Source organism: Rhea pennata, chromosome 7, assembly GCF_028389875.1.
Source record: "Rhea pennata isolate bPtePen1 chromosome 7, bPtePen1.pri, whole genome shotgun sequence".
NCBI classification, from domain to species: Eukaryota; Metazoa; Chordata; class Aves; order Rheiformes; family Rheidae; genus Rhea; species Rhea pennata.
In genome coordinates, this window is record NC_084669.1 from 39,010,075 (window position 1) to 39,022,246 (window position 12,172).

General features: G+C 41.5%; 1 protein-coding gene across 3 annotated transcripts in view; it reads right to left on the reverse strand.

The window, feature by feature from the left end:
- PRKG1 (protein kinase cGMP-dependent 1) overlaps window positions 1-12,172 on the reverse strand; it is a 440,105-nt gene that overhangs the window by 149,956 nt on the left and 277,977 nt on the right. For all 3 annotated transcript variants that reach the window (XR_009958878.1, XM_062579493.1, XM_062579492.1), the window contains exon 5: window positions 286-349. Coding sequence is in view for 2 of the 3 variants with exons in the window: in XM_062579493.1 (XP_062435477.1) it covers window positions 286-349 (64 nt within the window). In the remaining variant the exon portion in view is untranslated. The remainder of the gene's footprint in view (window positions 1-285; window positions 350-12,172) is intronic.

Below are 12,172 nucleotides of genomic sequence, written 5' to 3' on the forward strand. Positions count from 1 at the left end.
GTCCGCAGTGTGGGGACCATGGCAGAAGGCCTCTCTTCTGCAAAACGTAGGAAGCTATTGTTTCAGCTCCCAGTTGGAACGAAACCCAATTAAAAACACGTAAGCCCCCTGCAAAACGGACTCATTTTTCACACCGCTCCACTCACTGTCTCTACGTGCGAGAGCAGTCAGCCGTACTTGGGAGCAAAGTTGTGAAGCGGTTATTTCTGAGAGGAGCCTAGATACTGCTACCAGAAGGCTCCCAGGCTATAAACTCATTAGGATCTCACAATTAAAAGCACTTACCTCTTCAAGGACATCTGCAAGCTTACTAAGTATCTCCTCAGGCAGGCTCTGGAATGTGGGAACACTGAAATACAAGAGAACCCTTGATTACTGAATATCTCCATGTATTTCACAAAGCCAACTATACTTCTTTTATATATATTTCACGCACGTTGCCCCTGTTGCTAAGGACTTGTTAAGTATTTACTGTAAAAAGCAGCTTCTATAATGGAAATCTTGTCTTCTTGTGCCACCCAAGGTATATTTTTAAGCGTTCACTTGTTATAATAGGAGACCACTTGCAATAAACATCTGGAGAACCCTTCCTCAAGCTGAAAAGCAGCTAAGAGCCAATCAAGGATTTACTAGGATTCGTCTGCGCTGCAAACATGTTCAGTCACACATGGGATTGTGCAGAATTGCCAAAATTTCCCTGCCCTTGTTCCACCCCACCAGCAAAACAAAAACAAAAAAACGAAAAAAAAAGAAGAAAAGATCAGATCTAGTAAGTAATAGATTAAAAACCCGCTTGAAACTACACGTAGACATAGCAAAAGCAGAACACAAAGCCGGAGAGGGTACGGAGGCAGCAAGAAAACAGCATTGAACTACTGCTAGAATTATTGAAGAGTTCATTGGGAGCCTAACGTACAGAGTTTATTTTCTTTTGCCAAAAAGGCAACTTTTTCACTTTTTTTCATAGAATTCTCCTTGACAAAGATTTCCCAGGCAAGGCTAGACTTTCTGGTCAAGACACAAGAGTTGCAGCAACACTCATCCAGGAAACACCAGAGAGAGATTTAATTCAGTCTGATGTAGGAGGGATGGAGATTTGAACTTGACTCTCCAAATCTCATGTAAGCACCTTGACCTCTAAGCTATTAGTATACCTCCTGTACCTTGGATTCTTATTCTCTATTTTCCATAAAAGCTTGACTTCCATCAATATTCTCAAGGTTCCGTCTGATGCTGAATGAACCGACACATAGACACAATATACTTTCCTGAAGTGCTGTAAACGCCCTTATGAAATAGCATTTATAGCTATAGCAAAATAGCATTTATTGCCCTTTTAAAAAATGTCATAAATTCAGGCTGAGCTGACGACAACCCTGAGAGAAGAACAAGACTCGAAAAAAATGTTCACATGTATAGCACAGAATCGGCTAGTTGGCTTGATACTGCAGTTAAATAAAAATACACTCTCAATTCTCTAAATGACAATATTATATAGTCTTAAAATAGATTCTTAATTTCCCCAAATCTGCCTGTATTATTCAAAGATTTGCGTATGAAGATCAGTATTTTGAAGACAGTTTTCATGTGGGTACCTGAACTTATATGAAAATTGAGATCTGAGGATCAAATTGCTGCAAATGGGAAAATATACACTAGAAAGTCAAATAGAAGGGCAGAAGACTCAAAAGAAAGAAATTGAATTTCAAAATTTTGCAGCACGGCAACAGATAAAAAAATTACATTCTCTGTTTCTACAGTTTTGTGAAATTGGAGTCCGAGAAATGATATAAAAGAGAAGAGCAGACATTTGAGCTTGGAGATGTTCTTTATTATGATGGAAGAACTCTCAGAAAATACGGCTCAGTTTCATCAAGAACTTACTTATTCCGTTCCCTTGCCTGAAAAGCAGGATCAAGGGAATCTAACTTCCAAATTACGGAATAAAGCTGGTGCCATTAGCATAAGAGGAGGCATTTCAGGTCTAGAGGGACATCTAAGTCCACGGAGCCCAAGTAAGAGGAGCTGCAGACCGTTAGACTGAAATGTCAGCATCTGAGATGCTGCCACGGACAAGATGTCACAGCTCTCCTGTAGGGATTTCTGCCTGGTTACTTGTTTCCTTGCTCAAAGGAGTGTATAAGGAAATTGAATTTAAAAGCAAATGCCAATAAACTCAGTTCTTTTTACCAATTTCTTCTTCTCTTTTTTTTTAATCAATCCACAAACACTGCTAAGCTTTACTGCAAACAGTGATCAAAACAAGCAGCCCCATCAGTGATTTCACATCTGTCATGGATAGCAGGATGAACAGCAGTATCTGAATTTCTCCAGTCGCTCTGTCCCAAGCCTGGTTGGACGTTTCTTTGACCTTGGAAGGGAGAACTGAACTAGCTGCACTGGTTATGAGCTGCTCAAGCTGGCTAGAAGAGGAGACCTTATGTCTGCCTTATCCACACTATTCACCTACAAAATATTTTGCACGACCACACAAGTTGAATCGACATCCAGATGGAAAAGCAAAGCCATGCTTATTCTGCGGGAGGCGAGAGGAGGCAAGAAATATCTGTTTTCCTGTCACCTGTAGCTGCTCCTGGACCGGAGCAGAAGCAACATCCATCCTTAGCTACCACACCATCCACACTAGAGTGCGCAATATATGTAGGTGACCACGGCACCTTTTGATTCACCTCATGGGACTACTCCTGATCTAAACTAGCAAGGGCTCCTCAATAATCCTGGCTGGAATCCAAGGTGTTGATTTGACCCTAAAAATGTTCAGTGGCATGGATGCTTGTGCTCTGAGAGCGCATCCAGCTTCTGACATGCAAGAACATAGCATCATTCAGTTGGTAGCAAAATGGATGCACAGACGGAGGGTCCTTAACACCTTCTACACTACACATCCCATATGGGGTGGCCCTAAAGCACTGCCAGAAAGCATTACCTCGCTGCTCTCAAAGAGCTAAGGTTTAATCACACCTAGTAGGATCTGACATTTGATTTGTGATACAAAACTATATTTTGAACAACACAAGCTGGCAATGCTATGCAACTGGCAGCTGTCCACTTGTCAACAAATTGTGTCGGAACCAGACTGCTGGCTCCGTCATCATGGCCTTAAGCAGAGAACTAGGAAAATTGTTGAGCCTTACTCATGAAAGTTTACAAATACTGTGAAACCCTTGATCTTGTCTTCCCTTTGCCTTCTTAAACTGGAACGTACTGTATCAGGGAACGGCACATACTCCCACTGGACAAAAAGGAAATTACCTTTCCCAGTTTGAAATCTGTCTTGAGAGCTGGTTGTCATTGATTTAAGTGAGATCTTCCAGAAGACAGTTTCAGGAGGAAGAAAAAGAAAAAATCTCAAGTGCATTGGCACTGCTTTCAGAGAAGCTACATAGCTCCTGTGTCAACGCAGCTCCTGTGTCAACACAGCCATATAGACCAAATGGGGCTGATCATGGAATAAATCCTAACCTCATTCAGGAGGATGAGAGTAGCTGTGGAAAGGTGGGCTTGGCTCTACATTTTGCATTGCCCAGTGCTTAAAAGTGCATTTCCAACTTGGTAAAAAAAGGGCTGCACACCGAGTTTCATATCATGATCAATACCGTTATCTGAGGCCACGGTGCAGGTGAGCCAGGGTGACTTGGTGCACCTGGACAAGAACTTCTTGGAGATGCTGGATGGGTAATTGGCTGCCAGAAATGCCTGGCAATGCCACAATGCTGACACTGTGCAGTGGCTGGAGAATATGCCAACTTGCTGAGGAGAAAAAGTAAGATTTCAGAGAAGACGGTCAGTTAGTTCCCTTTGAATGGGGACAGCAACTACAAGTGGTGGCCTCAAGCTGATATGGCTGCTGGATGCCTCAGCATAGCAATCCCTGTGCGAGAGAGGCAAAAACAGAGTGATACAGTTGCTTGCTGTTGCAAGTTTTGCACTGAAATACCAATTCCTCTCTCCTGTCAGACAAATAGGTATTATTTGGAGGATAAACAGTTTTTTTTTTTTCCATACATAGTGTCTACCACATGGAATGGAAAAGGAGAGGCATAAAATAAGTTCAGAAAGGGTGTATTTAGTTCTCTAGAAGCTCGAAATTTACTCTATTACCAATACAATTGATAAGTCAAGGCTAGTTTTCCTGAAGCATTTTCCTGGATGTTTTGCTTAGCTTACAAAATATTAGCGAAAAAGAGGAAAAGAGATGGAGAGTGATATTCCCTCACACTCGCATTAATTACACTTACATCTGGCCTTGAAATCAGCTCAAATAATGCTACTTTTCAGAAAAGAGAATACATTTGCTCTATTATTGCTGCAGATGACCTGTTGGCTGGGCTAAAACCACAAAGGCATTAAAACCATTTGGAATTGCTCATCTCAGAGAAGCTGAAAATGTTGCATCTACAGCTCTAAAGCTCTGTCAAGCTTTTCTCCTAAGATCTGCCATACATATGAAAGTCAGAGAGATGCAGAAAGTAGATGAAGTGACTTTTTCACGTGATGAAGAGGCTGCATTAAAGCAAGCGTGAAGGGTTACATTTCTTTTATGTCTAAACACCTTATACCTCTCATGAAAAGAGGGAAGTAGCTACACTAATGGATGGATGAAGTGTGCCACCAACAGCAGGAGGGCCCAACACTGATGCCAACGTGGGGAACCCAGGTGAGGTATGCCTGTCTATTGACTACGCAGTGTATTGACTATGGATAAGCATTTTTCTCGTCATCCACATACTGGTCTTGACAACAGGAAAATGGCAACCAGTTCAGTGGAAATGTGCACATGGACCGTTTTTAAGGAGCTTCCGGCCAATGTGGGACCTTATTGAGTGTGCCAGAGGATTCTTCAAGTGGTAAAGAAGACAGGACCTCCTTTTCTATCTGAATTTCTATGACGTCCTGTCCCCAGATTGAAGCAATCACTTCTTTTCCATCATACCAATCCTCTTTTCTCATTTCCCTTTGAATAGTCACGGGGATGGACCCTGTGTACTAGTAGACTCCACTTTTCCCAGGGTGAGTTAATGCAGCTAGATACCTTATTTTGATCTTCAGACTATGAGTGTTTAATAGGCTCCTCAGGTATTCTGGAGCACTTTTTTTCTCCTGGATCTGTCACTCCCTATCTTTCCCTGTCTGCTCTCAAAGACAGCCCTCCTGCTGCATCTCATTTTGCAGTCGCCGAGGAGACCGTGCAATAGAGAGTTGCTGTCTAGATGAGAGAAAAGCAGAGAAATTAGCAGCATAGAAGCCCATTCACCAATTGCGTATGTATCTATGTGTATCTACTCTCTAATAATCTGGAGAAGCATAGTTGCTCGAAAAAAGCTATAAATGCTCAAAAAGAACAATAACTTTGGGAACATCAAACAACTTCAAGCATGCACATTTTTTGGCTACTCAGTTCACGGCACAGGATTTGCATCGCCTTGTAGGCTTAGCAGTGGTGGTCTATGGAGACAAGCCTTTGCTGCAGGAAAGATAATACCTAGTATTACCTTTTGAGTACATTATGTTATTTTTTATGCTGTAGCAGTTGGTATTGCTTCATATTTGCAAGTCAGATTGTAACTACAGACCTAAAGGAAAGCTTCTGTATCTCCTAACAATCCTGTTGTCTCCAAAATTATTCTACAGGCTATTAAAAGACAATACCTGTCAAAAGAAGCCTCACACCACTGTACCCTATGTGTTTTATTTCTATGATCCTGCATTTGCAATATAGTCAGAATTATTTTTTTCTATGGCTTGCAATGCCTAGTAATTATTCCCTCTTCAAGACAACTTACCATCAATGAGTTCTTTAATCAAGCTTTTTTTTCCCCTCACTTGTTCTGAGAGATTCTGTGGGAAACGAACCCCTAATTCTTCTGGCTCTGTGGAAAATCCCGAAGTGAATGCATCTAGCCTGACTATTTATTATTATTAGTTTTGACTGGAACAATAAATGCATTGCTGCAGTAATGGAATAAAGCCAAACTATCACAAACACCATTATCTCATAAAAGATGCAGACACCGTAACTAGAAGAAGAAAGATGCTTGTGACTGCTTCTTGAGCTGTGCCTTAAAAGAGATCTTTAAGTGTTGATTAGTGTTTTGCAGACAGCATTACATGAGAGTTTAAAGAAGTGACAAGTTGTGTTTGCCTGCACAGTCCACTTTGTCGCCTTTCCGTAAATTAGATATTTGCATCTTCCAAAACAATTTACGCCAGGCGTTTTGTCTCTAACAGCTGTCTCCTGCACTTGACAGGAAATTGTCATGATAATATCTCATTCACGAAGACACCGACAATACTATTTCCAAAAGCACAAGATCTGCTGAACCATGTTTACAAACCCACCAAACCAAAGGCATCAGTGAGGCAGGTCAGCAACTCTGAACTTGAAAAAAAATTCCTCCCTGCCACAGATGTTGCAAATCGATTGAATCTATGTGATTCACAAAGCATTAAAACTTTTTTTTTTTTTTTTTTTTTTTTTTGTGTGTGTGTGTGTGTGGTTAATTACTTTGGGACAAATCACAAGAGTTTTCCGACTGCAGCAAAAGCATAAAATGGAAATCCTTCCTGCCACAGACCTAAGTAGTAGGTTTGGAGAGGTAACCCTGAGTCTGGCAGACTAACCAAGAGCTGCAGGCAATGAAACACAGCAGAACTGGCTTCAGGGGCAATCTTGAACTTCTCACTCTGGATCAATGTGCCTTAGATGATTTAGCCCTAGCCAGAGGGACAAGTCAAAGCACAAGTACTTTTGATCAGTAGACTGCCCCTGAGAAGAGTCTTCCAGGAATCCACTTAGTTAGACCCTAGAGGGAAACAAGCTACAAAAAGAGGCACCAGAGTCTACAAACCTCTTGCTCCTCTTCATGGTGTAAAATTAGAGCAACTGGATGTGCATAAAACTGAAAATAATACCATAAATTGGCCCAAGTGCAGGAGAGAGACATTTGAGACCTTCCTATAGAAAGGCAGCCTAACCCTAACCCCAACCTCCGGCTAACCTCAACCTCAGCCCTCCAGTCCCCTTCTTGGACTAAAGGAAAAAGCTGTGCTGGGAGCATCCTTGGGGCAGCCCCACATTTTTTTGGCATGCTCTTTGCAGCTCCACTCCACATCAGCCTCTACTAATTCTCTGCACAACCTCAGAGCAGCTCTGAATAATTAATAGCTGGTTGGAGTCAGAAGAGGAGCGCTGACTTCGAGATTTGCCTGAGGCAAAAAATATTCAGCCAGCCAGGTCCTTCCTATTTTAAGAAAAGTCATTCTCCCTGCAGAGTGATCATTTGCTGGTCACAAGTTTTATTGATTTGGGGGTGTAATCCAGGACATTTATCCTCTGTGAACTGCCGATGGCTAACAGATGGTGGGTTGTCCTCATTCCCTATTTCTAACTGCTTTTATTCTGACTCTTGGGATGGTTCCTGCAATTGTCCTTGTGTAGAGGAGTGCTGTTATCTTTGATAGCCTGCGTGAGGGCTGAACATCTAGGTGGAAGTGTTTCCCGTGCACCATCATGGGGTCCAGAAGGAATGGCTAGGCCATGGGCACCCTCTGCTTTCTAGTGGGTTGTGAAAACAGTGAAAACAGTAGCGACTTCCCTTGAGTAGCAACTTCCATGAATCCACCAAGGCACCAAACTGGGGAAAACACCGCCTTTCCCAGCATCCCCCTTTCTTTTTTTTTTTTCTCTCTATTTGGTACAATTCTGCACAGTTCTCCTTCCCCAGCAAACCTTTAAGTCCTGCTATTGAGTTAGAAGGAAAAAAGAAGGAATTATTCCTCAACTTTACAATGTAATTGTTTTTTATTTCCCCTCTTACATCTCAGGAGTCAAAATTTGCTACGTACAGTAAACCTCCGCAGCATGTTTTGTGCCGGAAATAGAACGCAGCTAAAAATGAATTAAATGTGGAGAATTTTCAAACGGCTTGGATTGTATTGAATAAATAATCAAATAAACTGGAGAGATTCGATATAAGATTAGAAAATTCAATTGCTTAAAAAAATCCCATAATCTCAAAAATATTATGAACAGGACAGGCAGACAACAGGGAGAGGAAAAAATACAAACTAAAACACACACTGTGGAGACAGTTTAAGGTATCAAACGAAACTCTGCTCTGCCACTGTCAAACAATCTTTACTCATTGCTTCCTCGCATTTCAAGAATGGTCAGATATGACTAAGGGCTCCAACCTCAATGTTGGCTCCCACCTGTGTGAAGACCTGGCCTAGATTTTGCTAGTGCAACACTACATGTAGGCTAATACCAAGTGCTTGTTGGTGGGCATGGCATCACATTAACAAAGCTGCTTAGCCCTTAAACTGGAGCCAAATCTCTGCTCCGGGTTAATGGCAGAGCGAGCTCAGGACCAGCCCACGTGGACATCCCGCGATCTGTGATGCACGCCAGCTACAAAACGGTTTGGAGACGGGAGGAAAGCTTTTTGGCCAGCGGTAAGGCAGCCTGGCAGCACTTCAGTTGATGCACGCAACAGCCACTCGTGCCGGGGGGCAAACTCTGGGGAAATTTTGCGGTCGCTCTTGAGCTAAAGCTCATCGGATCGGATCGGCTGCATTGCTCCCGTATTCTGAAGGCTGCGTCCCTTTTTCTCTACTTGAACGGCAACAGATGTGCGACTTTGTTCTATTTTTCCATTTTTTCCCACTATAATAACAAAGCTTCTCTGACTTACATCAATTCACTTAATAATTTGTTAATTAACTACACAGTATCAGTGCATTACATAGCTGCCTCTGTCCCAAAAATCAACCTCATCAGGCATACAAACATTACAATCTTGAGCGAAGAGATTTAGCTCATATCCAATGATCTTTTGCCCACAGTTGGACTTCTAAAGCTTTGTAATGTTGTAGAAGAGCAACAAAAAGGGTTTTGAAATGTGAGCGTCTCTCATCAGAGACAGGACGCTGGGCAAGCCTGACTCAGGATGCCTGTTGAGAGATTTGAATACTGAGGGACTCTATGGGGTTCCTCTTACTTAAACACATGTAGGTTTAAGATCACATGAGGCTAATGGGATGCTAAAAGCCCATCCGTTACAAGATTTCCACTTGCAAACAAGAATATTTGTAAGCATGCTCCCCCTGTTACACAAAGGTTGACCACATGAGGCCAGTGGACGTAACGCATGATCTACAGACACGGTGTCATACTTTGTCACGCTTGTAACATAATATTAAGGGTTGGGGCAGAAAAATCTAAACTTAAGAATGGAAAACACATGATCGTACTTGAAAGTGATTTGGCAGAGATTGTTTTATATAGGAGCTACTCAGGCCGCAGTAGATGCAACAAGCATGTAATGGGTGGTTTCCTGAAAACTTTGTCATTCAACCAGGAGTATCACACAAGAGATGAGATCTATGAGTAAACACTACCAAAGGCTGGATTTGGAAGCCCACTGGCCAGACAGTGTAACAGAGGCTGTGCCTTGCATGTCCTCTGGGCCCATGGTAGTGTTTCAGGAGACTGACTATGATCAGAGCTTGACCTCATAGTAAAGATTGCTGTGGACACCACACTATGGGAAAAGGGAAAGGGATCATTGGCATCTCCAAACACAGGGTCCTGGGCTCCCTCTACTATTAGTCAACAGCCTGACTCCTGTGATGTCCCCTCCTTGACTACAGGTCATATGAGAGAAGTCTTGGACTCATTGGATTACATATTATACGATGAAATAAATTCAACAGCTGAAAAACTCTCTGCACACTTTAAGAGCTCTCAGAGAATCAGACAAATCTCAAAGAACTGAGAAGAGCAGGAGTCACCTTGAGAACTACTGATTTGCCTAAGATTAATGTCGAGTTAATGAAACTGTTAATCTAGGACCTATCAACAATTATTCTAAAAATATGATTTATGCCAGTCAACTTCTTTTTCATAGAAAGAAGGTTGTCATGGTAAGATTATAGCTCTGGCTGACAAAGGCAAATGTGTTGATTCAGTGTATGTGGATTTATTCAGGGCAATGTGGCTTCTTGATCAAAAATACCACTACATATGTTTAGAAGGAAACAGTTAAGATTAATTAAAAGCTGACTCACTGACAGATATCAAAATATAGTTAAAAGAACTGAGCAATGGCTGTTGAAAGCAATTCCCATAAATCCATTTCTAGCTCAATGTCATTTCAATTTATTGATGATCACTCCTCAAGCTTGCAGATGAGGCAATTTACTCCCCCTGCTCCTGGTGATTAATGTCTAATAAAATGTACTTTAATATTCCAAGTACGCAATGACTCATTTTTTTAATAGGCATGCATATTATGGCAACAGCATCAAAGCAAGCACGCAAGCATCAACTTAAAACAGGATATCCTACTCCTCCCTGATAACCTCCTCCAAAAAAAACACTCGGTTCGGCACTATGATTGCAGTAACGGTTCTTGAATGCAGAATAATAATCTTGAAACTGCATGCAGGATTGGGACAGCCCAACAGATAAAGTGTCCTGTTCCTGTACCACGAAAATGTTTAAAATACCAGGAAGAGCTCAGAGGACACCACAACAGTTAACCTAAGCCATAAGGGGAAGAGGAGAGCTTATCATTTGGTATGAATTCAGAGTAATTTTTACCAACTTGGGAAAAAGGTTAGATAGCGAAGATCTTTTCTGACTTATCGATGAAGAAAGGCTAGCCCCGGTGGAATTAAAAATCAAATAAACTAAGATCTGATCTCATTTCCAGGTTCCTGGCAAGAAGGAAAGCACTAGAATGGCTCCATCAGGGACAGTCATCTCCCTTCAGGAGCCTTCAAGACAAGGTTGGGTTTCTGTTATAAAGACATGCTTTGGCCTTTCTCCAAGAAAACAAAACAAAACAAAACAAAAATCAATGGCTCACGTCTACAGAGGTTTTAACCGAGCTCACCGGCTGCAAATGCGAAGGGAAGGTAGATCTGGAGAGGCTGTGCTTGAGGAGATGGTTACTTGGCCGTTGTAGGTTAAGACATCCAGTAGCGTTGAGACAGTGAACCTACCATAGCCTGCTCACCCACGGGACTGGGCACTACTATTCGCTTTCTGAAACTGCACCTTCACCGAAAGCATACGATGAGAGAGAAGCTTCTTTTCAAGACAGTCAGCCAAAAGTGATGCATTTTAAGTGACTGCAAATAATTTAGCCTAGTAACGAGATTACGGGCAGATTCAGAGGATGACTGCTCTATTCACATTATTAATATGCAGTTACATGTCACGGCAAAAGAATGATTCCATTCCCTCTGGGCTAAACAGCTTAGCACCGCTGGGAAGCTTCACTGTTTGAGAACCTGAAACCAGTTTGTTTATGAAAGGTGGAAATTTATGGAAGCTTTATATTAACCTGTCAGCTGTAATCAGACATAAAAAATTTTGTTCGCCTGAAACAGAGGAATCAAAGCTCCTGGATTTGTAATGGCATTTGGAGCCTAAGCCCCATTTGCTTGGATTTATAAATCCCGGCCACGGATTATAAATAGGATTTCCTCCAATGGAGGAGCAAGAAGATGCTTAGGATTTGGATTTTCTTATTTAAGCCAGTATCTTGCTGCTTTGTACCATGCTTCAGCCAACTGGTTCTCCTTAGCATCCTCGCTAGCAGCTTAACAGAATGCTAATTCCCAGGAAGACATTGGAAATATTCTAAATTATTAAAAGTTAGGTATTTTTACTGTCTCCCTGAGGACAGTCTAGCTTCAGCTTGACTTTTCCTGGTCTAAACTACAATGCAACATCACAAGTCCTGCAAGCATGTTCTGTGAGATCATTTTCATGGCATGTAATTTCCTTCCTTTTTTTCCTACACTTTAAAATACGTATTTCTGTGAACTTCTCTTCATTTTTTCTGTGGCATCTCCTTGATCTTTTTCCAGAAATAATTATGCTAGTTTATCAGCATCTGTAAGAAGTTTAAATTATTCTTCCTAGTATGCATTATCTTATATTTTCCTATGTCACATGTAATATGTTACTCGATTCCCACAGTTAAAGTCAGTCTGGAAATTACTGTCCTCCTTATTTTTCAGAAATCTATGAGTTGTTTTTATTGAGAAATCAGTTGTGTGATGTTTCCAAAGACAGTATATAATTGAATTTAGAATGCATTCCTGATGCTCATAAAAGCAATAAAACTGTCACCTTCTG